Source organism: Lutra lutra, chromosome 3 (genome assembly GCF_902655055.1).
Source record: "Lutra lutra chromosome 3, mLutLut1.2, whole genome shotgun sequence".
NCBI classification, from domain to species: domain Eukaryota; kingdom Metazoa; phylum Chordata; class Mammalia; order Carnivora; family Mustelidae; genus Lutra; species Lutra lutra.
The window spans coordinates 58165497-58192037 of record NC_062280.1 but is presented as its reverse complement, the minus strand read 5'-3'; the positions used below and the strand labels follow the sequence as shown (position 1 = coordinate 58192037).

General features: G+C 41.5%; 1 protein-coding gene across 10 annotated transcripts in view; it reads left to right on the top strand.

Annotated features, from left to right (window-relative positions):
- The window catches only part of RBMS1 (RNA binding motif single stranded interacting protein 1), a 213570-nt gene extending 187278 nt beyond the window's left edge, over nucleotides 1-26292 (top strand). For 7 of the 10 annotated variants that reach the window (XM_047721889.1, XM_047721888.1, XM_047721899.1 and 4 more), the window contains 9 exons: nucleotides 12613-12728; nucleotides 13582-13631; nucleotides 13758-13851; nucleotides 16411-16458; nucleotides 17345-17395; nucleotides 19990-20100; nucleotides 21194-21274; nucleotides 22899-22983; nucleotides 23638-26292. In XM_047721889.1, coding sequence (XP_047577845.1) covers nucleotides 12613-12728; nucleotides 13582-13631; nucleotides 13758-13851; nucleotides 16411-16458; nucleotides 17345-17395; nucleotides 19990-20100; nucleotides 21194-21274; nucleotides 22899-22976 — 629 coding nt within the window. In that variant the 3' untranslated portion in view covers nucleotides 22977-22983; nucleotides 23638-26292. The remainder of the gene's footprint in view (nucleotides 1-12612; nucleotides 12729-13581; nucleotides 13632-13757; nucleotides 13852-16410; nucleotides 16459-17344; nucleotides 17396-19989; nucleotides 20101-21193; nucleotides 21275-22898; nucleotides 22984-23637) is intronic. The other 3 variants (XM_047721891.1, XM_047721893.1, XM_047721896.1) reach the window with 3 other exon arrangements.
- Nucleotides 26293-26541: the final 249 nt, after the last annotated feature.

Here is a 26541-nt window from a genome sequence, read left to right as displayed (position 1 = left end):
GGGCTTAGACCATGGAAATACCGTTGTCTCAGTTCTGGACACTCGAAGTCCAAGATTATGATGTTGGCAGGACGGAGAGACTGTTCCAGGCCTCCCTCCGTCCTTGGCTTGTAGATGAGCATCATCTCCCTGTGTTTCTTCACGCCATCTTCCATCTGCACATGTCTGTCTCCATGTCCATCTTTCCCTTTTTTTTTACAAGGACACCAATCATTTGGTCGGGGCCCACACTAATGACCTCCTTTTAACTTTAAAGACCCTATTTGTAAATAAGGTCCTCTTCTGTCATTATGAGTTACTGAGGGTTAGGATCTCAGCTGTTTTGGGGAGGGCTGGGGGTAGTGGGGACACAATTCAACTAACACTTACCTCCTGGTTATCCCAGTTTGGAGGCTTCCCTCTCTTTCGGATACTGTCTGTCTGGTGTGCTAGATACTGCCGGCCCCTTACCCATCTCTGAAACATGTCCTCCTTTGACCTCTGCGTCACCTGTTTTCTTCCCGTCCTGCGTTAATTTCTTCTCTTCTATTGGCTTGTTTCTTCTATCTACTCCTTAACTGTTGCTGTTTCCCTGAATCCCACTTCTGGCTCACAGTTCTAGTATAGATGTATATTCTAAGGTTTCTAGTAGCATGTACAACTCAGAGATACCGTCTCCCAACCTGGCTTTGCCCTGAGCATCAGGCTGCCTGGTCTCAGTCACCATACATCCATCGTCTCCAAAGCAAAACTAGCGCCCCCTCCTCCACCGCATCCAATCCTGCTCCTCTTCCAGTTGTCCTTTTCTCAGTTAGTGGGACCAGTACCCAACCAAGCACTCAAACTAGAAACGCAGGCCAGATCACCCTGGGCTCCCTCTTCTTCTCCCTCCCTCCCTCCATCATGCAAGTCCTTACATTTTTTCCTCTTGATAATTTGTAGACCAACCCGTCTCCCCACAATTCCTCCTACCACAGCCTAGCTTAGCCCCAGATCTCTCACTGAGGCCATTATGGCCGGCTCATAATTTCCTGCCTGATCACTAGCCTTTCCTCTCCAGATACTTGCCCTGACTGTGGCCAAAGAGTTTGATGAAATGTAGACCTCTGTGTCACTTTCCTGCTCCAAGTCCCCCTCCTCCCATAAAGGAAAAAGCCCAGGCTCCTAGAAATGATATTGAAGGCCAGAGGCGAAAGGCCTCTTGCCTGCTTCTTCAGTCCTGTTTCCTTCTGTTCTCTGCCTCACGGTGTGTCCTCCTCCAGGACCAAACTACGAATATATTCCAAGCACACCGTGCTGCTCCGTTCCTCCCTGATTTCTCTCCTTTGGTTTCCAGCTTAGTGCCCTTCAGCTCCCAGCTCTCCAGTCCTCAACCTCCAAGACTGCGTTCCAGGCTTTCCTCCCCTGCCAGAGCCTCCCCTGGCCATTGGTCTGTGCTCACAGCACCATGAGGACTCTAGCCTGTGTCCCAGCACCAAACATGGCCACACGGGTCGCTTAACTCAACTGGGGGCTTCTTGAAGGCAGAAATTGTTTCCCATCTTGCTGTTTTCATCCTAGTGCAATACGTCAGCTGTACTAAGCAATGATAAATGTTTGTGGGTTTTGTATAAACTTCCCTCCACTATTCCCCCAGATAGTACTACATGTTCATACGCTAGCAGGCTAGTGGCTGACCACAGACCAGAAGACGTTTCCGTTTTCCCCCTGCGCCAGGCTGCGCGTGGGTGACTGGTGTTCAGTATTTGTTCTGCTGTAGTTCCAGGGTTTCATCCTTCACTGGATGGCTGGGGGTTATGATCGGAGATTTACTGTAATTCTCTGTACCCAGCTGAGACTCACGGCATAGAGGAACCCGTTTGTAAGTATATCCAACTCCACAGCCCACGCTTCATCTCGGACTGCTAAGCCCACGCAGGATTTGCCGGGCTGCATGTGACCGTGAACTGCCTGTAGGCGTGAGTCTGGATCATCCCATCCAAGACCGGGAAGTGCACTGTTCAATGGAAGCCAACCTTGTGCAAGAGCTTTCTTTTTGTTTCTTAAGTTGGTTTTGTTTTCCTGTCAACAGCACTTGAGTTGAAGGAAAATAGCGATGTCTTTACTCTCCAACCAAGTAAAGACAAGAGAGAAATTTACTACGTGGGAGCTTTCTGTCAGACCGACACTGTGGGGCCTTCTGCGGTTAACACGTGTGCACACCTGACTCCTGGTGTCCTCCTCACTTCCCCGTGTCATCCGTGTCGGGACCCCGTGGTGTTAGTCCCTCAGAAGGGCTGCTCAGCCTCCGCCAGTGACCGCTTGGCTTTCTCAGCTCATTTTTGTGGACAGCGGGGAAAGTTCGAGGAGGAGAAACATCCCCGCACGCAGTCGTTTTGATGTTGTTTCAGTCTGAGATGCAATAAGATCTGCCCGTTTCCTGAATGAAGTAGATCTCAGGGTGTCACAGATCGAGTCGAACAGTTTCCTTTTTTCTCCAAAGGCCTTCATGGTTGATTCATGTAACTGTTTGCTTTGAAGTAGGTGGAAAGACAGTTGGTCATACCTACTCAAGGGAAAGAAGATGTTGATTTCCAAACCCCATGTAAAGGATTGTAGGATTCTCTGTACCTTTGCAACTAGTAGAGAACAGTTTCTTCCAAGTTGTGCCAAGTGACGGCTGTAAGAAAGAGTCCTTCTGCCTCGAGAATCTCTGCTTGGGGGCGTGCAGTTGGGCCGTTCTCTTTGTTCTGAACCAGAACTTAATTTTGTGTTGTTTTCTAATGTTTCATGATTTCGTCTGTGTATTAGTCTCGTTCCCAGCTAGACTGCAAGTTCTTTGGCAGTGGAGACTGTTTGATTTTTCATTTTGTGCTAGGCACAGAAAGCTCGTGCTTCGCCCCAGAACAACAGAGGTTACCAAAGACATTTTTCACGGAGGCTCGTCACAATAATCATGGCTATTTTGAGGGTTTTTCTGGATACTTCCTTGCATATAAGCAAGTTTGAACCACCTTTCAGCCGGGGTTTGGAAGCACGCTGTTGCAGAGAACTCCACTTTTCCCCAGGATAAGTCCCAAGCGGATTTGGGAACCAAAACAGAATTTGAAATGGTCTTCAGCTTCTCTGGATGTCCCCCTCCCCTTTTTGTGTACACCTAATAGGATAATTTTCTTTAACCAGCCTGCTGATGAGATGCCGCGCTCTCCAATTACCTGACTGGTGACTCCACACCATAGGTTTCTTCATGGAATGTATATAGTATTTTCAGTAGAACCAGATGAAAAAAGTACTGTCAGGCCAGGGTCACTTGAATGAACCTCCACTTTAAATATGTAGGTTCGTTTCCAAGCAGACGTAACATTTCATAAATGCAGTCAGAGAATGGTCTTGTCAACAAGGTGCGCTGTGTAGCTGGCCTAATCAGAATCATCCAGGATGGTTTCCGTCAGAGTGTTCAGATTTTTGCAGGACTGGCAATTTGCCTGTGACATTGAAGCCGAGAACAGAAGAGAAACCCACATTAGAAACAACTCCCCAAAAAGATACTTTATGAAATTTAACATACTGAACGGTGAACTCATCTTCACTGGAATAATCTTAAGAAAGCCTCTCAGTGGCTGAGCAGGAGGTGTCACATCTCGTGGGCCACCCACCCTCTTGCCAACATGCTCTTTTCATTCCAGAGCAGAGCGGCTGGGTTTCCCCCGCTGCCAAACACACCCATCGTGTTCTGGGGCCCAGTACGTAATGTCATAGGTGCTTGTAAAAGCTCTCTGAAAATCCACATCAGTTTCTCATGCAATCTGTTTTCTGAAATTGTTTTTTAAAAATCTTGTGCTTTTGTGCCTGATGTTACCATGTCTTCGAAGAGGCTGTTCTTCTAAGCAGGATCTTCCTTAAATATACATAATGGATTGTGTTGGGAAAAAAACTACCCATGAGGCCATTCCTTGTACCTTTTCCCATCTAATCTCTCATTTTTTTCCCTGAAAATGTGGATGTATTGTCCTTTATTTGGATTTATCTGGGTCTTTATGTTGCTTTTTTTTTTTTTTTAAGATTTTATGTATTTATTTTACAGAGAGATAGCGAGAGAGGGAACACAAGCAGGAGGAGTAGGAGAGGTAGAAGCAGGCTTTTTCCTGAGCACAGAGCCCAACGTGGGGCTTGATCCCAGGACCCCAGGATCATGACCTGACCTGAAGGCAGACACTTAACAACTGAGCCCCCAGGAGCCCCTTTTGTCTTGGTTTTGAGTGCCAGCTGGTTTGCAGTAAATCAGATTTGCTTGGAAGGTCCCCAGTCAGGGTAAAAGAACCAATGACTACTCCGTAAGACAATCTAGGTAAATTCCATAGAGGTTTAAAATAACTTAATATTTGCTTGATAGAAATTCTGTTATGGAGAAATAGTAGAGTGGTGGTTTCCCACACAGTGAATGATAGTAACAAGGGATGGGAAGTTATAGTTCGTTAGAACAGATGTCCAAATTAGGAGACATGCCCAAGGCAAAAACACTGTCACTCATGGTCATGATTCAGGGTTTCTTCTAAAAAAATGACTCTTCCTATGCCTGCCTGAAAGAGAGAACAATCTCTGAGAAGACTAGTTAATCACATTGGCATGTTAGCTGGAACTGTCCTAGAGCTGCTTGCCCTGTGCCTGCTGTTTTTGCCTATGTGGGAGACAGGCATGGGTGGACACACGCGTGTGCATGCACGCGCACGCACAAACACACGTAGACAAAGTGCACATGTGTTGTTCAGTGTTACAGGAGGCAATGGGATTACCCATCTTTCTATACCTCTGACATTCGTAGAGCCCGAATAAGTTCCTGTGTGCTAAGGACAGACAATTTTTAAATTTTTTTTTTTTTTAAGATTTATTTATTTATTTGACAGACAGAAATCACAAGGAGGCAGAGAGGCAGGCAGAGAGAGAGGAGGAAGCAGGCTCCCCGCGGAGCAGAGAGCCCGATGTGGGGCTCGATCCCAGGACCCTGGGATCATGACCTGAGCCGAAGGCAGAGGCTTAACCCACTGAGCCACCCAGGCGCCCCAGGACAGACAATTTTTAAAAGAAAATGTGTCTCATCAGCGATCTGTGAGTCATTAGATTCTCAGTATTGCGCTGGTACCGTTCTGCCAGAGCCCAAAGCTTCGTCTGTCGTGGAGGACCGCCAGTGAAGCGCATAACTGCTAGCCAGCTCTGGCCAAAGACCTCCGCTTGTTTGACATCTGTTTTCTGTGTTACTCGGACTTTGCAGACTGGGTATATGCCCAGCAAGGCTTGAAAACTACTCTTGCCCCCGTTTTCTAACTCTCTGTCCATAGGTGATATTATTAGGGCATTGTCCAAAGCCAGGAAGCAGAAAAGGTCATGTTTAGAGGAAAAATTGACTTTAGCAAAAAAACCGGAAATCTTTCAAGGGTGTTTATTGGCCATGTTGTTCCTTGAACATTTCTCTTAAAGCACGGTTCCTCTGTTAAAAAAAAAAAAAAAAGAAATGGCAGCTCTAGGATAAAAGAAACGCTTGAAGACATGTGTGATGCTCCTGGTACCTTTAGGACACCTTTTGGTGTAGTAGTCCTTCGGACTACGGTGTGGTCCTGTCTCCCTTACCCAGTGTGTACATGGAGCAGAGTCTAAACGTGCATCGTGTTGAGACGGACACTCCAGGGGCTGCACTCCTAGGAGCAATGGCTGCGGTGGAAAGTGCGCGAGCGCTCGCGTGTGGCCAGTTGGGGAGGGCTGTCCTGTAGATCTCAAACGAAAACTCATTATCTACCAAGGAGGGTAAGTCTACTTTTTTTAAAAAGTCACAAGGGAATCGCAACTGGAAATGTGCCAGCGTTTCAGCCTCAGACGCTTGGGAGTGCCCGGCCAGCCCTGTGCGGGGGCCGCCCCGGGGTAGTTCTTGTCTCCGCCCATCACACCCAGCCTGCGGCAGGTTCCTTGGATCGACACCTATTCACTATCGGGTTCTGCCAGGGAGGAACAATAACGAGCAGAGTAAATTTTTATGAAAGCATGAGGACCTTGGGTGGGAGATGTGAGCGTACTATGAAACCGTTTTCTCAAAGGCGTTTGCCAGTAACTTCATCCTAACTACAGCTTGAACATTTCTTCATTGTGTGTGAAGCCAGGGCGGCAACCCTAGCCAGCTTGTTAAAATCTCACAAAATCAAATTCCATGAAAAACAGGCCAGGCTCTAAAAATGTTTATAACTCTTATAAACCAGAGGTCCCTCTCCTGAGAATTTATCTTAATGATTCAAAGACAAGAGGAAGAACCATAAATCAAAAATTTGAGGGTTTTTTCTGCTGTCATAGGATAGGAGCAACAGCTAATGTGCATTCGGCTGTTCCAAATACTTTACATGTTAATTGTAACAACCTCTGAAATAAGTACAATTACTATCCCCATCCCACAGATATGAAACCTCAAACATTGAATAATTCGCCTGGAGTCATGAAGTAATAAAGGGCAAAGCCAAATTTCAAACCAGGGAGACTAGTCCAGAGCCACTGTTCTAATTACCATACAGTCTGACCACCAATTTAGCAGTTGGCACTGGGATTAAAGAGATAAATAAGATATACACACATATGTTCATACAATGTTGTTTATAATAACAAAGAAACTATCCATAATCCCATTTCAAACAGAACCTTATGTAACCACTTAAAAAAATAAAAAAGATTCTATAACCGAGGGAAAGTCCACAATGTAAACTGGGAGAAGAAGACCTATTGTTGCAAATATGAAAAATAAAGACTGAGAAAAGCAGTAAATAGAGAACATTAAAATATTTAAGTTGGAGTGATGGGGAAGGATTATATTTTTGTTTTTTATTTAACCTGATTTTACTGTTGTTAAATCATTATTTTACTGGTAGGTATAGCTGAGCGGGAGATGGAACCACTCTGTAAGGATCCGGAGAGGAAGGAGGAGGGCACAGGCATCCATGGAGAGAAGCTGTAGCTCTCGCTGGTGTGAGATTGGGTTAAAAACAAAGGAGGCTAAAAAGGAAGTGATGTCGTGCACGCAAAAAACGGATAGAATGTATTGGATCCCTACATCAAAATTTTTAAAAGAGCCCCATATAGTCCCTTGCATGTTGTTAGTTGAGGAATTTTGAAAGTAGGCAGCATTATCAGAAAGAAAGCTAATTACAGTTGCTGAGTGGCTGGTTTTCCACAACTGACGGGAAAGCTATCGAGGGCAGTTCACGTTTTACAGAACGTTGATTAGGATAAATACTGCTTAACTAGAAAAATGGGAGTTTGGAAGTAGCAATTTCTCCAGCTGTTAGAATACAGGAAGGAAAAGGTCCCCTTGGTTACAAGCTACAGAGAACTGTCGTCCTCTGAGCCGTTTGACTAGATGGTGAGGAAGGCTTCCACAAGGGCAAATTACGAGCTATGGTGGGCAGTCAAAGCAGGCTAGAAGTTCTAGTGTGGGTATCAAGGGAAGACATTTGAGCCTAAATAATTACAGAGTTGGAGCTTCAGAAGATGAGAAGCCAACTTGATGGCAGAGATGGGAAGTGACTCAGCATGGGCATCACCCATATAAGCTCACAGTCCCTTACAAGGGATTGTTAGGGCCACAAAGTCAGGCATTAGTAAAAGATCACCCCCCTCACGAAGCCCTATTGAGGGCGTGTTGGAGAATCCTACAATGCCATCACATTAGTTGGCTCTCAAGAGGTGCCAACAAATACCAGATCAGCGTTTGCATTTGTGGCACTGTCTGCTGAAGGTTATACTAAGCGATTAAGCTTTCAGAATTACACGTTCCTGTTGGTTGTGATGAACGAGAAGGGAACTTTTCTGTCTCGGGTAATAAAGAAGAGAATTTGACCTGAAAGATGTCACAAGACATTCGAGGCCTACCCTTTACAAGCCCAGAAGATGGTAATTAATTAAGGGGGATTTCAACTGCGAATACTCCGCATATTTGACAAAATCAATTGATTATGAGTAGTTTGTTAAAATTTTTATAACCCTTTAATCCAGAATATATCTTGAGTCACAGATCATTTGTTAGGACTCTTAGCAAATACTGTTTGCACAATAAGGTGAAGAATTGCTAATCTAGAAAATTGACCATATGGAAGATAAGGGTTGTCTGTTGTATGTTAATTTTTTGAAGTTAATATGCCCAGATTGACCTATTGATCATAGTCGTATTACTACTATTCACAGCGCTTCCTTTTCTGCACGTCAGTCCTCCTTGGTATGTTCCTTCTAAAAAGAACAGCCAAGGAGGGCACCTAAAGGATCTAATGTGTAGAACAAAATGGCATCCCATGCATCTCCGTCTAAAACCTGGAACCTGTGTGGTACGCTTCAAAACATAAACTCTAGAGACTTTTGGTCTGCTTTGAAGTAAGCCACAGAATATGGTAATCAAATAAGCAAGTCTTATTTTCTAACCATCTCCCACATACTTAAAAATAGGTGAGCCATGACACAGATCTGGGTGTATTTGCTTGTTTTCAATTCAGAAAAAAAAATTTTCTTTTTAAGATTCTGTTTATTCATTTGAGAGAGGGGGAGTGCAAGAGAGAGCATGAGCAGGAGGCAGGGAGAGGGAGAAGCAGTGTCTCCGCTGATCCAAGCACCCTGGGATCACAACCCAAGCTGAAGGCAGATGCTTAACTGACTGAGCCACCCAGGCGCCCTTCAATTCAGAAATCTAACTGAAATCCTCTAACCCTTGCTCAGCTTAATGGTAATATAAGTATCTTAAAGAAATCTTGACATAGTTGTTTCCCTAGAGCACATGGTGGTACAATTCATGTAGTAAATCAGGTATCAAGAATTTACAAGGATAAAATGTTTCTCATAATGCCTTTCAGGTACATGAAGTACCAGGTAAACTGTAAAAGAAACACAGCTGTCTCAGTATCAAAAGTATTTTGGTTCTGGAAGGCATTTTTATTAACAACAGGCATGTCTCAAAACAGTGCTCTATCCCATAAATGGTTAAATGTGGTTTCGTAAGATTTTGTACACTCTCCTCATTATATTGCAAAAGCTCGTACGAAATAAGACCATATTTTATCCACAACTATAACCCTAGTTCTTAACACTATACCTTGCACATAGTAGGCACTCAATGAAAGTTTCAGCTGCTAAGTAGACCAAAGAGAATTTTAACAGAGGGAAGAAGCTATTTGAATTTTATTTTGCCTTGCATGGAATACTGGGGCACTACCATTTCCCTAAAACGGGGAGCCAACAACTATGTAAAAAATCTCTCATTTCAGGACACCTGGGTGGCTCAGTCAGTTAAATGTCTGCCTTGGCTCAGGTCATGATCCAGAGTCCTGGGATCGAGTCTGTGTTCGGCTCCTTTCTCAGCAGGGAGCCTGCTTCTCCCTCTGCCTGCTGCTCTCCCTCTGCTTGTGCACATACTCTGTCTCTCTCTCTCTCTCTCTGACAAATAAATAAAACAAAATCTTAAAAAAAAAAACCTCTAATTTCAATTGGTTATAATCCTTTTTTTTATTATTTTTTGAGATTTATTTTAGAAAGAGAAAAATGTACCAGTGGGCGGGGCAGAGGGAGAGGGAGAGAAAATCACAAGCAGACTGCCTGCTGAGCATGGATCCTGATGTGGGGCTTGACCCCATGACCCTGAGATGATGACCTGAGCTGAAACCAAGAGTTGGACACCCAACCTACTGCATCACCCAGGTGCCCCTGGCAGTAATTCTTTAAAAAAAGAAATTTGCTTTCCTAAGCTATGGGATACGTGCAATATCCTACTGTTTTAACTCGGTGCCTTTTTGCTCTTAGAGGGAGGAAACTGTCTTAACGATAGCACAAAATCATGTAGTAAATATAATTCGTTTTTGATTAATTCACCTACATCCTGCTCCATTTGTTGGATTTGAGTGATGTGTCTGCAAACGTGTCATCGTTCACTTGATTTGCCTCCTCACTGTTTACCTCATCATTGCATGTTTTTAGCAGGCTTTATGGTTTCATAAGATGGCTTTTTTTTTTTTTTTTTTTTTTTTTTGGACAGAGCATGGTCTAGAAAAATGACAGTGTTGTGGTAGCTCCTTACCACAGACGGGGACACGTGGCCTTTGAGCGAATGGGGCGCTTCAGTAGCCTGTAGTGACCTCACAGAATTTGTCCAACCTGGTTGCCTTCTTTCTCTGGAAGAAATGATGCTAAGGGAGGAGAGTGGTTTGCATTTGCATTACTCACTTGTCAAGGAGACTCTTTGAAAAATGTTTAATTTCCATCGACAAGCGGGTCTTCACAATGCCTCTAGATAAAGCTGTCTCCTTAAAGTGAAGTCCCGTGAAATGTTAATGCTGCAGAATTTACTATATTCTCTTGCCCTCCAAGATTGTGGGGGGCTAAAAATTATAAAACATGTCACTGGAGAAAATATTCGGTACCCTAAGCACCTATGGATCCGTGAAGAGTGAGCTCTTGGCTTCTCTCTGAGTTCTCTGTTTGTCCTTAGATATCAAGGTGGGACATCCTCAAGCCTGGCAGAAGAATGCTCCTAAGGCTCAGGCGGTTTGCCCGTTATCCCTCCCTCCTACCTGAAAGCTGTGTTCTCCTGGCCCTCATTTCCACCTGTTTCCAGACAGCCCAGTCGTAGAATTAAAAGCATCATTCACTGATGAGAAAGCCCTCTTGCTTCATTGCACCCACTTCCTTTACCTTGGACATTGTTGGTGGATGCGGGGATTTCCAAAAGTTGGTACCTTTTTACTGGGAAAAAGGTATTACTCTGAATTACTCTGAAAAGACAGAGTAATTCGACTTCAGGCTAGGACTCGGCTCCAGTGTATCTTCCTTCCCACCCATTTGCCTTAAATGGAAGTTCACTGTTCAGGAAGGCCTGGGGCTGGGGGTGGTGGGAGTCAGAAGGTGAACAGAGGTAGGGGCCAAGGCTCCCTGGTATTCTCACCAGACGCCTGACATTTCTGCTCTCACTTCCTGGTTCCAATAGTATAGCTGCCTTTCGGAAGTGAGCTCACATTCCAGCCCATCCCTCTGGCCTGGTTCACACCAGGGAGAGGAGGAAGGCGTGCCAAAGCAACAGCCTAGACAGCTCGCAGAGAAGGAATTACAGTTGGGTTTTTTGTTGTGTTTTGTTTTTTGGCAGAGAAGTGTTGAGAGGCACTATTGCTTCCACCCTGTCATTAGTGGGTGGGTAACAGTGATATAAAATAAGAGATGAATTAGGATAATAAGAGGCAAAGGAGAAAGGAGTAAATTTTCCACAAGTAATATTTTTCTCTTCCTGGTTATTTAACTTTGAAACAGAGCTTGAAAGTAGTAATCACAGTTCCAGCAGAAGACAAAGGACAGAATGTGAGAACCAGACAGGAAGGTGTGATTGCCTTTATTACATTAACTGGAAACCTACAGAAATATACACCACCTTCAGAAATATACTGCTATTTCCATTATGGAAAAGCAAAGAAAATGAAAAGTCCGGGGTGAACTACCATACCATCCCCTCTCCCCTCCCCCCCCACTCCTCACCTTTTTTTCTTCTTAACTAATGAGTGTGTATCCTGTGTGAGAGTCCCTGCATCTTTTGCTTTCCTGCGTGAGTTTCTTGAGTTGTTCTTCAGATCATTTTATAATGTGGATATATAGTAAAGCAGCCCCAAGAGGAATGATTAAAGGCACAGAAAAAAACTTTAAATAGCGTGGACAGGTGTTTTGCCTTTCTTACAACAGCTGTCTTCAAGGCTGTTCCCCACAGATAAGGAAATGAGACCTATTGGTATTCATTCATTCAGCCTAGATCAATGAGCACCTACAACATGCACTGGGGACACAAGTGGCAGACGAAGCAAATGTCACTGCCCCCATGGAGCTTACACACCAGAGGGGAGACAGGCTCCAAACAAATCACCACACTCCAAGTTCTCGTGGCTCTGAATAAAAATACAAATAAAAATTAAAAAAATTTTTTTTGAAATATGGTGTGAGCAGTGTAAAGGGGAAATTGTTTTGTCCTGGGGTAAGTAAAGACCTCTTTGAAGAATGATGATGGGAGGCTAAGGGAGCATTTTAAAGTTGGAGGAGGGAAGGCTAACAAAATCTTATTTACATTTGGAGATGAATCAGCAGAACTGAAAACAAGTGTGTCTGCACATAAAGAAGTACAGAGGCGAGGGTCTGGGTGATTCAGTTGGTTGGGCGTCTGCCTCCTGCTGGGGTTGTGACCCCAAGGTCCAGGGCTCAAGTTGCCTGTTCAGCAGGAAGTCTGCTTCCTCCTCTGCCTCACGCCGCTGCTCGTACTCATGCACGCTCTCTCAAATACATAAATAAATAAAATCTTTTTTAAAGAAGGAAGTACAAAAATGAATCGAGGGATTCTTTTGATTCCTCTGAATAGCTCTTCAAATGTGTTCATTACACTCCTGTTTGAAAATAGTAACTAGAAATTTTCTGCACCATCTTCTTCACCAGTAGATAAGAAAGAAAAAACTTTAGAAAAAAACAGTAGATAAGAAAGAGAGAACTTTGGCTTTGACATGTTCTATCCATTCCCTTCCAGCACGGACACTGCTCCTGTTGAAAAAGAGTCCATTACATTTTGTCCTACATACACATATAATTCTGGTTTTTTATAATTTGTCCCCATTTATTCAGCTCCTACAGAACCTTTGTTGTGTAAGTTTGCGGACGGAGGACAGAAGAAGAGGCAGAACCCAAACAAATACATCCCTAATGGAAGACCGTGGCATCGAGAAGGAGAGGTGAGACTTGTAAGTCCCTTCTTGAGACTTCCGTGCGGGTGTATGATGATGAAAGCCTACGTGAATAGTTACTCCAGCCGCGTCCTGGCTGCCAGACTTCTGAAATAGGACTTTAGAGTCCAGATATTGTCACTTTAAAACTCTTCCCAACAGATACAGTGCTAAGAGGGGGATGACCTTCCAGACGGGCAGATAGGTGGTGGGTAGAGTGAGGTTTACCATTTAGCTGCATGTAAAGTGAAAGAGCATTTTGAATTGCTGTAAGAAATGCACAACTGTTTTGTATTTTCCTAATGTCATGGTTTCTTAAAGGTTTACATTTATAATTACTCGGAAATTATCCTGAAATGTTATTAAAACAAATAATGTATTTGCTGTTGAGTTTTTGTTTTGTCTAATTCTTTTGAATAAGGTTCTTAAAAAAAACAATTGCTTAAAAATATTGAATGGCCATTTCTCTGTATTTATTTTCAATGAATTTTTTTTAAAGTAAAATTCTTACTGGTTCAAGAATGTCTAGGGAAGTGCCATCCAGTGGAAATGTTCTAGAGTCTGTACTGTGCGGTGATAACCACGAGCCACATGTGGTTCTTTGACCACTTGGGATATAGCCAGTGAGCTGGGGGGACTCCATTTTTCCTTTAATTTTAAATAGCTGCACACAGCTAATGACTACCAAATGGATCGGTGCAGACAAAGAGCTTAATTTTTATATTGAGGGTATGTTTGTCTAAAGGAAACGTCAGATTTCATCAAATGCTACTGAACTATCTCTATTTTGTGTTGCCATGACTCTAAGAAATGGAATTTTTAAACCGTGCCCTTGTGGATAAGTGATTCTGTTTCTTTTGCTTTCCCATAGGCTGGAATGACACTTACTTATGACCCAACCACAGCTGCTATACAGAACGGGTATGTCATTAAGATAAATGCATGGTGGCTTAAGGGAAAATGTGAAGGTGGAAAATATCAGACATTTGTCCCGGGAATTATTCTTTTTAAAGGATGACTTAATAAAGGCTTTTGTGTTTGTTCTAGATTTTATCCTTCACCATACAGTATTGCTACAAACCGAATGATCACTCAAACTTCTCTTACACCCTATATTGCATCTCCTGTATCTGCCTACCAGGTTTGTACCTTTAGGATTCAAGAGTATGACAACTTGTTGGCCGTGAATCGCTGCTGCGTTTTTATGTGTCTCAACATTTTGAACATTTATAAGGAAACCTAAGTCAAACATTATGCAGCTTCGATGCCTACTTTAGAAGAAGCCGCTTTTTATTTGACAGAGTGCCTTGCTTTTATATATAGGACAATATAAAACAAGGGAAAATGGTTATTGGTTGTCATTCCTTGAAGTCATAGCATTCTAGAACTGGGGTGAACCCAGAATGCTTCCTCCACAGCAGGCTCTGCTGTTGGACATCACATGTCCCAGAAGCTGAAACTTAAAAAGAAGTGACGTTAGGTAAAATACAGAAGAGTGTGCACTGTTGCCATTGTTTATTCATCAGCAGGAACTAAGAAAAGAGCAAGTGAAGATGCTAATAAATAAAGACATGTCTCTCTCAGGTAACATTAAATGAGCAATACAATGAGATTTGAGGCAAAAAGTGTGTGTGTGGGGGTAACTCCCTGTTTAAACAAGTTATTTTGAGGAGGCTTTTTATGTTCAAATAAATTTCCAACTTAGAACCAAGATCTCCTTAAGCACCTTGTTATAAGATGGATTTGTTTGTACTATAGATTTAGCTCCTATTCTCCACGAACCCAGTGGTGTAAAATTTGTGCACATAAAACGAACACAGTGGTATGCAATGTGTGCACAGACGCATCTCACCTCCTGTGTCTGAGTACCTGTAACAGGGCTGCTGCCTTGGCCCACACAGAAGCATGACAACAGAGTTCAGTCACAGACATGTGGGAATAGAGTTCTCTTTGGTTGACTGTTGAGATCCTGTGTGATGAAAATAAACTCTTATATATTCTTGTTTTTAAAACATATGAATTAGATGTTGTAGCCCTGATTTCTGGGGTTAGGGGACTACAATATCTAATAACTGTGTTATGTGACTTCTGTAAGCCTCAGTTTCCTCATCTTTAAAATGGGGATAATAATAGTATCTTTCTCAAAGGCTTGTTATAAAAACTAACTGAGACTGTTTATGTAAAGAGCTCAGCACAGCCCCCGGCTTAGCTGTAGCAGTCAGTAAATGTTAGCTGTGATCGTGGTCATCAGCAGTATCTATGCAGGACTAGCGGGCTGGTGAGAGGATACTCATTATCCTTTTTAAAACGAGGAATTGGTCAACACAAGCAATACGATGGAGGTGGTTCTGTCCGAAAACTTAAAAGTAGCTTCGAATACGAAGTCATAATGTAGCTTCGTGGTTAAACGCGCGAAAACTGAAGCTGTACTGGAGCCTTCCCAGCTCCCTCGCTTTTTGGGTCTTTTCTCTGTCTCCCCCCGAGTTGTCCCTCCATTGTCTTTTCTTCTGTCTCTCTGGGCTTTACTAAGTGTTACTTGGGCTGGCACTTCAGTCGGCCGGCCACAGTATTCACTCATTTAATGCCTCTTTCATTGTTTTGGACTTAAAATTTCTCTGTCTTCCCTGACTATATAAGACTCCATGAGCTCTGTGCTGGTTCGCTTTCCCTAACAATTCCCCAGAGAAAGGTAGTCTTGTTTAACTCTCTGACCTTGGAAACCTCTGCCATTTATGTAGATCACTGGAAAGAGGGACACGTAGTGAGCTCATTCTCAGGCGGACAGTTGTGCAGACTAATTCAGGTGTGTGCCATTTTGGCTCTTAGAGCTGTCAGTGCCTCTCCCCGCCACCTCTGTTTCCCCTCTTTACTGTCAGTAAGCATTTGGGCCATAGAATTGTTTCATAGCATAAGAAAAATTCGGAGGCCAGTATTCATAGTAGAGTTGATACACCTAACTGGGAACAACATTTCATTTCAAAGTCCTCATTTCTTCTCCTGGCATTCTGTGTATCCCTGATAAGATCCATGTAGAATTTCATTCCATTTGCCCGACCCTCACCGTGACTGAGGTTCTTAACCCCCTAAGTCCAGGGCCACAGCAGGGTCAGCAGATGAGCTTTAAGTAGTTGAGATTCTCTTACATCGTTTGCAAAATGTTACTCATGTATATGCAGTTAGCTGTTGCGGTGGGGGTGGGGGGCTGGCAGTAAATTCTATTTCTTTCATCAGGTTTTCAAAGGGATCCATGACCCAAAGTTGGGTAGAGAACCAGTGGTAAAGAACTCAAAGAACAGAGATTATTATTCCCATTTTACACTTAGGGAAAATTGAGGAATAGAAATTGAGAACAGCTGATTTGCTGCATAAGAAAGAAATTGGATTAGGTGTTCTAGCTCCCTAACCCCAAAATGCTATGAGCTATTAGATTATTAAGACCACTGAAAGCAAACAAAAATGAGAGCATCTGGCCCCAGTTGGGGTCTCCAGGGAGCTGCTCTCCTCCCTATGATTTATTTAGTGAAGGCCTTGCACTCGCGTTGGAGTGGGCCTTTCTCCACTAAAGCACCATATGCTTATACAATGGGATCTGAGAAATTGGCATCTGCGAGAAACCACCAGTGCCCCAACGGGGAAAGGCTGCAGTCCAGATAACTGAAATGTTAACAAGGCAGAAGCACTTAACTTTGGTCTGCCTTAGGTGGCAAAGGAAACCAGAGAAAACAAGTATCGGGGCTCTGCTATCAAGGTAAATCACAATACATTCTTCCCCCATGACTTTTCCCCATATCCTTTCTATAGAACCTCTGAAGTTAACCATAGGGGATAAGCTACAGAAGGGTTTTGTGGTTAAAGAGTTAGAGACGGATTCTAATTTTTTAAAAATTACGTAGTCTTGGGAGAGCTCTGGGCCTCAAGAAATGGACTGATACTTTTTCTCTTGAGTGGCGGGCTGCACAGGCTTGCTTTCCTGCCGTGGAACCTGACTCTCACGTCTTACTCCTTGATGTGGAGGGTCTTCTGTGCAGGTGCCGTTTTGACTGTACATGTCAGTATCTAATTTTGAAAGTTTTTCATTTTCTAAATCTGATTTTCAGATTTGTATTTTCCACACTCTAGAAATTGTTGACCACCAAACAAGATTTCTGAAACCTAATATCCTGGTATCAAAGAGGGATTGAATTTTGCTATTCTTTCTAAATAAGCACATACTTTAAGGATTAGTTTGTGATAAGATGTGCTGGAATTAATTCTCATTCATCTGTATTCCTAAAGTGCCTAGTTCATACCTTGATTATACTCCACTATTTGCATTGTTAGCTTGTTTATCTCCATTCTTAGTAAATTTCTTGAGGGTGGGGCCCATGTCTTACTTGCCTTTTTCTCTTTGATGCCTGGTACTCAGTACATACTTCTTGAATGGGCAAGTGGAACTTGGTTTTAAATAATCGTTTCATCCTTATTCAGAGTGACCAGCTTGCCAAGAACTCTAACTGCCTTAATCTTTTTAATCATTGATAGTATTGCTTCCTTATTTTCCTTCTGTAGATTTTAACATGATTAAAAGAGCTCTAGAGAAAGGTTGCATGTTCCAGTGGAAATCAATGTTTTTTTCAAAATCCTCCCTTTTCCAGGTGCAAAGTCCTTCTTGGATGCAACCTCAACCCTATATCCTACAGCACCCCGTAAGTTTTTCAACTTAATGGCTTTGTGGTTTGCAGCTAAGCTGTGTATACATTTGGAAGCCAGTTTTCTGGATTAAAACCTTTTGCCAAAGGTGGTGTAGGCTTTGGGAAATTTTAAGCATGTAATATAAGAAGGTATAAGTTTGTTATAAAACTTCCTCCTACACTTGTCATAAAACATATTGGTAGTTGGTTGACATTAAATCAAATGTGCAGTTGTCAGAACTGAAAATTTCTCATATTTGAAGCCGGGTGCTATTTTCTTCTTCATACCGGTTTTGTAGAAGGCCATTCAATTGAATTTTTGAAGTTTTAAAGTTTTTAAATTGCTGTATTTTTAACAGTAGTTGGTATGAAACAGCTGACATATTTTAATTGTATTCTGTTTAATGCAAATATGAAGTGTTCAAAAGGAAGCTAGAGATTTTTATCAGTTTACTTTACCTCTGTGGTAATTATAAATACTAAATTATAAATACTAAATCAGTAACACTTTCTTTGGTAACTGTAATTTCTTTAGTGACTTGAGCATTTGTTGTACTTATATGTACATATTATATTTTTTAATTGAGTTACACTTCACATTAATAGTGTATTTAATGTGTTTTTCAGAGATACATAAAATCTAGTTAAAGTATGCATTTTAAAAGGTGAAAAATAAAGGCGGAGAACAAAGTCACAAAAAAAGCTAGCAGTGCCCAACACAATGACCTATATGATTGGCATGAGAAGGCCACAGATTTGGCCCTAAGCTTTCTAATAACTAAGGCAAAATGGGAATTCTAGTAAGCAAAATAGTTCCCGGTGCTTTTAAGAGAAAAACAGGTCAGTTGCTTAGGGGGGAAAGCACACCACTGTTGGCCTGAAGTTGAGACAGGAGTTTCTCTCAGGATACCTCCAAGGAGGATACCATGCAGTATAAGACCATATGTCTGAAACTACTCCAGGGACAAGTTCTGAACAGGAAGTTGAGATGACTTTGAAGCGGCAGATAAAACACATTTAGTTGATAACACAGGAGACGAGCTCTTGGATGATGGATGTGTGTGTCTCTGTAAACACATGCATATTATCTGTCTCCATACGCACAGTCTTGGACAGTAGCTCCTATAGATGAATGAAAAACAGAAGCAGGAAATTCCTTCAGCATATTCTGGGCTTCTGAATCATTTCCATGTTACCACACAGTTTCTGATGATGCACACTAAAGATTTAAAAGGAACAAATTTTCTATGAACTGCATGAACAACAAACAGTTTCTGACACATATCTCTGTCTTTTTTGGCAACTTCTAGAGACAAAGCCTGTGCATATCCCAGTTTCACATCTTTGAGGAGACTGGTAGCGTGTGCAGTCCGTTCCTAGCTGAGGACTCGGTCCCCTTCCCCACCCAGTTTAGACTGCCTTCCCCCAGAATTAAAGTGCCTGCGCTCCAGTCTCAGACCTCAGCTGTGTTCTGATTAGCAATAAGACAGTGTGTGGAAGAGATAGATCAGTTGCAGTAATATCAAAAACGTAACATGAATATTGATAGGATGTATCAGAATAATTGCACTCTCAGGTAATGGGGTGATTGCAAAAGTGAGAGGAATAATACAATCCGTAAGAATATTATATAGGATAAATGAGAGGAAATGCAAAAATTCAGAAATAGAATTAATTTAATTTCGGTTGAGACAGTCAGTGTACCATTATGCAGTCATTAAAAATGATGATAATGATGGCTATGCACCAAGTGAGGTAAATATTTATAACAGAATGTTCAGAGCAAAAAACCCAGGATATGAAATTGTTGACGTACCCTGGTTGCGACTCTGCAGACATGCCAAGGCTAGAGTCCGGGAGATCGTACCCTGATGGTGCCAGTAGCAGCCGTGTATCAGGGAGAGGCTAGGCTGGGTTGTGGGTGATTTTTTTGTTGTTGTTTTTTTGTCTCCCCCCGACCCCATTTTGTTCGATTATATTTAATTGTATTTTTAATGACCAGAGGTTTTTTCAGACGAAATCAAAGAATCTGAAGTCGGATTATTAATCATATCTGCATCTCCTTCCCTCCCTTGGCACCAAATGATACCTGGAGGTTCTGAGAAACAGTGAATGGAGAATGGGATCTTGATCCTAAGAGCCTGATCTTGAGTCAAATGACTGTCTGTACAGAACATGTTTAAATGAGACATGATATTTATAAATATTCAATATGGCCTGTTGTTTTGTGGCTGCACAAAACATCAACTGTCATTTATTTTTTTTTTAAATCAAGAAAGCATTTTGGTAACCCCAGCCAGCCAGAAATGGTTTGCATTTCCTCCTGCAGCTCCTCCTGCTGGACTAGCTTGCTTTACATGTGAGTGAAAGGAAAGGCAGGATGTTTAATGCAGTCATTGCCCTGAAATGAATGCTCTTAAAAAGGTTTTAGGAAGCATTATCTAGAAGGTTTTTGGGAAATTGTTTATGATACCATAATCAAGTTTGAGAGGAGGTTATCTTGGTTTCACATTTCTCAACTAAGGCATTTTCCTTTGCAGAAGGAATGACAGACTCTGAACTCCCTCCTTGAGTTTATCTTACACTGTGCTTGTCTCCCAACTCCCCAGGGGGCCGTGTTAACTCCCTCAATGGAGCACACCATGTCACTACAGCCCGCGTCTATGATCAGCCCTCTGGCCCAGCAGATGAGTCATCTGTCACTAGGCAGCGCCGGAACAGTAGGTGGCCAATTAATACCTTGCGTCTGAGCAAATAGAGGAGGGTGAATTAATGCAGCCTGCATCTTCCCCATCAATTACAGGCTCCATGATGTCAAAGATTATGTCCGAGCCCCCCTCCCCCCCCACATCGCCTTCCACGGGATTAACTGATGAACTAAATGTCTGTCCTTCGGGTATCTCTCTGCCAGAATCTAGCAACCACGTGACCACATCTAGCCCCAGTAACTAGTGCCGTTCATTCACACTGCAGACCTGGTGTCAGGAAGCAAAAGACTGAAAGTGATACATGGTGGTAAAGGCAGGGAATTTTTCCTCACTTCAGTTCTTTTACGGAACTGGGTGGAAGCACTGTCTCACAGTCTTAGGATTGACTTCCTTCTCTAGCGTTCAGGAGACTCGGTTGGGGATTGAGGTTGAGCCTACACCAGAGGAACTTCCAGCGTTGATATATATCAGCGTAACATTTAGATGGTAAGATGGCCGAAGGCTTGTAATTCAGACCGTATCTTTTGTGCTAAAAAGAACTAAGGGAAATGTGTTTTTCTCTCTTATGTTCAAAACCCCAGCAGCAGCTTCTTGTGATGGCTCAGGCAGGTCCTTGAGATCAGCAAGGAGGCTTTGCTGCCTTTGGGAAAGGATAGCCGTCCACATCAGGAAAGCAAGGGTTCATTTCCTATTCTGCAGTCACCTGACAAAGATCCAACAAGTCCTTTACTCCTTAGGTCTCCACCTGTGAAAATAATCCTAAATACTAGTTCAGGGGGCTGCTGGGAAATAATGAGGTGCTTTGAAATGAAATCTTCTAAAGTAGCACATTAGTGATATTGAGTATTGAGAATGAGAAGTCTTAAAGATCTTCACGCATGTATTTGTTGGGAAATCCAAAGAAAGGTGGGAGTTTTAGTTCGACATTCAAAAAGTAGAAATAGTCACTTTGCTTTCCACATGATAATTAAACTTTGAGGTAGCTTGTTTACATTTCTTCTTTGAGAGCTCCAAAAATTTGACATTCCCATCTCAAAATTCTCCAAGCACTCAGAATGTTTGCATGGCTTATCATTTCCCATGCTGACCGTGTTCTTCTTTTCAGTACATGCCTGCGACATCAGCTATGCAAGGGGCTTATTTGCCGCAGTACACACACGTGCAGACGACAGCCGTTCCCGTTGAGGTTGGTACAGACCCACGCGATGGCCGTTCTGGCAACGAGTAGCTTCAGAAGTGGGTAGATTAGATAGAACAGAAAGAAAAATCAATCAGAAGTCAAATATTTGCATAAAGAATTGAGTTTAGAGGGCATTTAGAGCTCGGGTTATTTTCAACCATGGAATATCATTCTCTGCATACAGATTAGTGTAGCGGTGTCCTGGCCATACCCACCAGACTCCCAGAACTATTTTCCAAGCTTGTAGCATGTTTCACACCCTTCAAGAATCTATCTTGTCTCCTGCAAAGGGATACTTACACACAAATTAAGATAAAGCTGGAGTTTGCAATCCTAGTACCAAAGATTATGTTAATAATAATAACTATAAGAAGAAATTAATTGTAATTAAAATAGTTGAAAAAATACTGATGTTTCAGAATTATTAACAGGGATGAGGACCAAACCATACCTTTTTTTTTTATAGAGGCTGCTAGGATAGCTAATGGAAGAAGACTGACACTTGAATTAAGATTGGACAGAAAGCAGAGAAAGACAAATATCATATGATTTCAGTCATGTGTGGAATTTAAGAAACAAAACAGATGAACATAGGGGAAGGGAAGGAAAAATAAGATAAGAACAGAGAGGCAGACAAACCGTAAGAGACTTTTAACTATGGGAAACAAACTGAGGGTTGTTGGAGGGAAGGTGGGTGGGGGGTAGGATAATTGGATGATGGACATGAAGGTGGGCACTCGATATAATGAGCACAGGGTGTTCTATGCAACTGATGAATCACTAAATTCTACCCCTAAAACTAATAGTACAATATATGTTAACTAAATTGAATTCAAATTAAAACAATTTTTTTAAAAAGATTGAACAAAAAGCATAGCATTTGTCTGCAAAGTACCCTTAAAATTCCAAGGAAATTCATCATCGCAATCAATCCTACTCACTAGACAGATCCTGTAGCTTCCAATTGCAGAAACAGCCCTAGGACTGTGGTTGGTTTATTTTGGGGCATTCTTGTTATGTTTTGTGTTGTACTGATTGATTTAAATTTGTGTAGTTATTGACAACCACATTATCAGAACCCATAATCCCTTATCTGCAGTTCTGAAACACTCAGCAAAATCTGAAAATAAAAATTCTCTTTATAACTGTTTTAGCAAAAACCTGACCTGTGGCAAAACCCAGTGGGAACTAATACAAGACAAAATCTTAGCCCACTTTCTGTGCATGTTTATATCTTCCTGTGTAGACCTGCCTGCCTGTTTGGTGATGAGTTGTAGCTCTAGGCCCCACAGGGTATATTCTGTGATGAAGGGCATATGCCTACCATTTTTCAGATTCTAAAATCTGAATGTATTGAATTCCAAGTTACATCTGGCTCCAAGAGATCAGATATTTGTTTGATAAATTGTAGTTTGACCTGAAGAGACAACTCATAAAAGTTTGGGTGGGAGGTTCTTTGGGTCTGTAAGACATCTTAACTCCTCAGGGGAATCATTGACCTTGAAAACCCCAAATAATATTAAGAAAATCACTTTTAAGGAGCACTTGTGTTTTCAGATACAAAACTTAGACGAGAGGAGCAGAGTTTGGATGTCATTGCTCATGTTTTATCTGCCCTGCTTTGTTGTAGGAAGCAAGTGGACAGCAGCAGGTGGCTGTCGAGACGTCTAATGACCATTCACCATATTCCTTTCAACCTAATAAGTAACTGTGAGGTATGAGGGAAACATCTTTGTAACCATAGGGCTCAGTTCAAGGAAAGTCTATGATTCTCTTATCATAATGGTACTTAGAATAGCTCAGGTTTGGTCACACCGCCTTAGTATGGCCAAAGAATCCAGTATTATTGAAATATTAATATCTTGTGGATTTGCAGATTAGCTCAAAAGAACAGTGCCTTGTATTGAAGTCAAATGTGTATAGTTACTTTCTCATTATCCGTACCCCTCCCACCTTAGAAATTTGTAACAAATCAGTACACCAGGTGTCAAATTTGTCCTGCAGTACCATGCATCCAGATTTATATTGCTTTCATGCTCACAAGTTGAAGGAAATACTGCGAAAGATTTTGCTTCATCTGGTATTAAAGAGGAGCAATATCTTGACTATGAATTTAATGTCCATATCCTTCGATCCAGAGCTCTTGATTGCTCTGGTCTAAAGTATGCTGCAGGCCCCAGGTTTGAAAGGTGGAGTCAGGTTCTAGAAACTACCGTCTGTCCCAGCGTTTGTTGGCCTACCACCAGTGACCAGCACCATCTTGCCTTTCTCAAACCTGTATACCACTGAAACGAGAAGGAGGTTACAGAATTCTGTGGTAGATTATACCAGATGTACAAAAGCATTTGTCTTTTATTTTTCTCTTCCAGATGTACAGAACGGCGTTCTTACATGAAGAAGGGTGTGAAGGCTGAACAATCATGGATTTTTCTGATCAATTGTGCTTTAGGAAATTATTGACAGTTTTGCACAGGTTCTTGAAAACGTTATTTATAATGAAATCAACTAAAACTATTTTTGCTATAAGTTCTATAAGGTGCATAAAACCCTTAAATTCATCTAGTAGCTGTTCCCCTGAACAGGTTTATTTTAGTAAAAAAAAAAAAAAACAAAAACAAAAAACAAAAACAAAACAAAAGATTTTTATCAAATGTTACAATGCAAAAAAAAAAAAAAAAAAAGGAAAAAAGAGAAAAGTAAGAAAAAAAGAAAAGAAAACTTCAATTTTCTGGGTATGCACAAAGACCATGAAGACTTATCCAAGTGCATGACCGGATTTTTGTGGTTTTTGTCCATTTTGTGTTTAATTTGAGTTTTCTTCAGCTGTATGCAGTGGGCTCTGACGTTTAAGTAGTCCGACTTTCCCCATGGTGTTCCGTGCTTGCGAGTGTGAGTGTCGCTGTATCCAGTGTTGCCCTCCGCGTCTCTCTTCTTAGCTTTTCCGTTTTTCTTTCAACGTAGTTTGAAGTGTCTTCTCCTTTTCTATGAATTCCAATTTGCCTTAACTCCTTTGATGCTGTAGCTGTTTCAGTAAAAGTTAGTTCAAACTAATGATGTAGAACGCTTTGACCAAATGAGCTGGTCTATTATGCCTTGTAAAACAGCAGCATAGGGCTTTTAAAAGGTAGTCAATAAAAGTTGCTGAAATTTTGGCTTTTTTAAATATGTAGTAGGTGTTTTTAATGATTTTTCACATAATGTGTAAGGTAGTGAAATGCAAGAAGGGAAAAATGTTTTGTGTGAAACACATTTTCTGACTGGGGAACTTTTAATAGGGTAACTTGTTTGTAAGGCTGTTCGCCAACAGTTTCCTCTGATAGTTTGACTGATTTAGGGTATCTGCTGTATGATGCAATGTAAAGTCTTTTTTGCCTTTTTTCAGGAAAAAAAAAAACTAACTCGATGTTCTAGATTTAGTGTAGGTAGCGTTGGGGGTGGGGGGGGGGGGGGGGGGGGGCGGGGAGTCACCGAATGTTTTGTCCTTCCTTTATACTAATGATAGTGCTTTAGACTGAGAATTACGCCTGAGATCTGGCAAACCGAAAAACGTTGCTATTGCAACTAAATGGCAAAAGCTAAAAGTAAGGATTTTATCTTTAAACATAAGCTGAGGTAGGAAAAGAAGCAAAACGATTGGCTACTAGCTCTCTCTATTACATAAATTTGAGAAATCAAAATTACTTGGCACTTTTAAAGGTAACTTCACCAAAGACCGAAGAGCCAGTAACCAGTAGCTCCACCTTCTCTCAGCGTCATATCTTCTGTGCTCTTTATTTTTGCCGGACCAGTTTGCGGTTAGGAGAATGTGCCTTTTTTGTACCTTTGCATTTAGGTTTTATAATTTTAATTGATGTATGGACACACACCAACAAACAAAAAAGCATGAAGGAAGATTTGGATCCAAGCAGTGCCACACTTTACATCATCACTACAAGTGTTAAGTGTAAAGAGAAACCAATTTTGAAACTATGAAATTCCTGATTCATAAATACACAGTTACTTCTACTTTAGTACATAGAAAATAATTCACTGTTATTGAAGCTCTTTTATTAAGACAATTGCATACGTTTGAAAAGCAATGGTAAATTAAGTTGTCTTCCAAAACTGTGTACTTGTCTGGTCAACTGTGTGTGATCAGTTATCTACCTCAGAGTCTGTTTTCTTTTGTGCTGGGACAGGTTGCTGGCCCTCCCTGTTTCCACAGACCAAATCCTCCTAGCTCAGGAGCTAGGGCTAAGCAGTTTTTTCTTTCAAGTATTTTTTAGTTCTTAAATTTTATGCTTGTATTTGATTATAGATGTCAGTGACATTTCATAGTTTCAAAAGTCCTTGCTGCTCTGAGAAGTGTAGATTCTAGTGAAAATTACATAGTCCTAAGAGAAATGTGTTTTGTTTTTGTTTTTGTTTCCTTTTTTAAAGTTGTGGTATTATTGGTTCTATGCTCCCTGGAATATTACTGCTTTGTGAAAGTCCAGACCGAACGCAGCGCCCTCCTTGTACCTAGTACATTTATAAACCTGGGTCTCTCACTACTTGATATTTTTGCATTAGTTAAGACAGAAATTTGATAGCTCGGTTAGAGGGGAGGGGAAATCTGCTGCTAGATATGTCTGAATTAAGTGCCATACTCGTCTGGGTAAGATTTGGGAAACATAACCTCTGTACATAAAATAAAAAATAAAAAATAAAAAAAAAATCAGTTAAACATCACATAGTAGACAGCCATTAAATTATAAAAAAAATTAATTTATGAAGAAAGACCTTTTGTACAGATTGAAAAAAAGATTTTCATAGAGATATCTATATGATCAAGAGAGTTAATTTTTTATTTTTGTTTTACTAGTGCCACAAACTTGCCAGTGGTAACTTATTTGTCCGGTTCAAGATAACTCTGTAGTTTTCCTTCCTAGGACTTGTTGTTAAACGCCAAAAGACATTTTTGAACTGTACATTTGATCAGATTGTTAGCTTTTTCTGTTTTATTTCTTTTGAAAACCTTTGAATAAAAAACATCTGAAATTTTATTTTTCCTGTCAGTTTCTTTTAAGTAGGTTAAATGTGTATCAGAATTTCATGCATTTCATTCCTGATCTCTTCCTTCGGCTCAGGCAGTTGGTTTGAAAGTGAGTTGAAAATTATTTCAGATTCACTGTGTACTCAGAATACAAACCTTTCCACCCCTCCTCCTCTGGTCATCTAAATCCATGCGTGGGAACCAGAGACATCAGCCATCAGCTGACCACATCTCATGTCAGCCAGAGTCTACCTTTGGT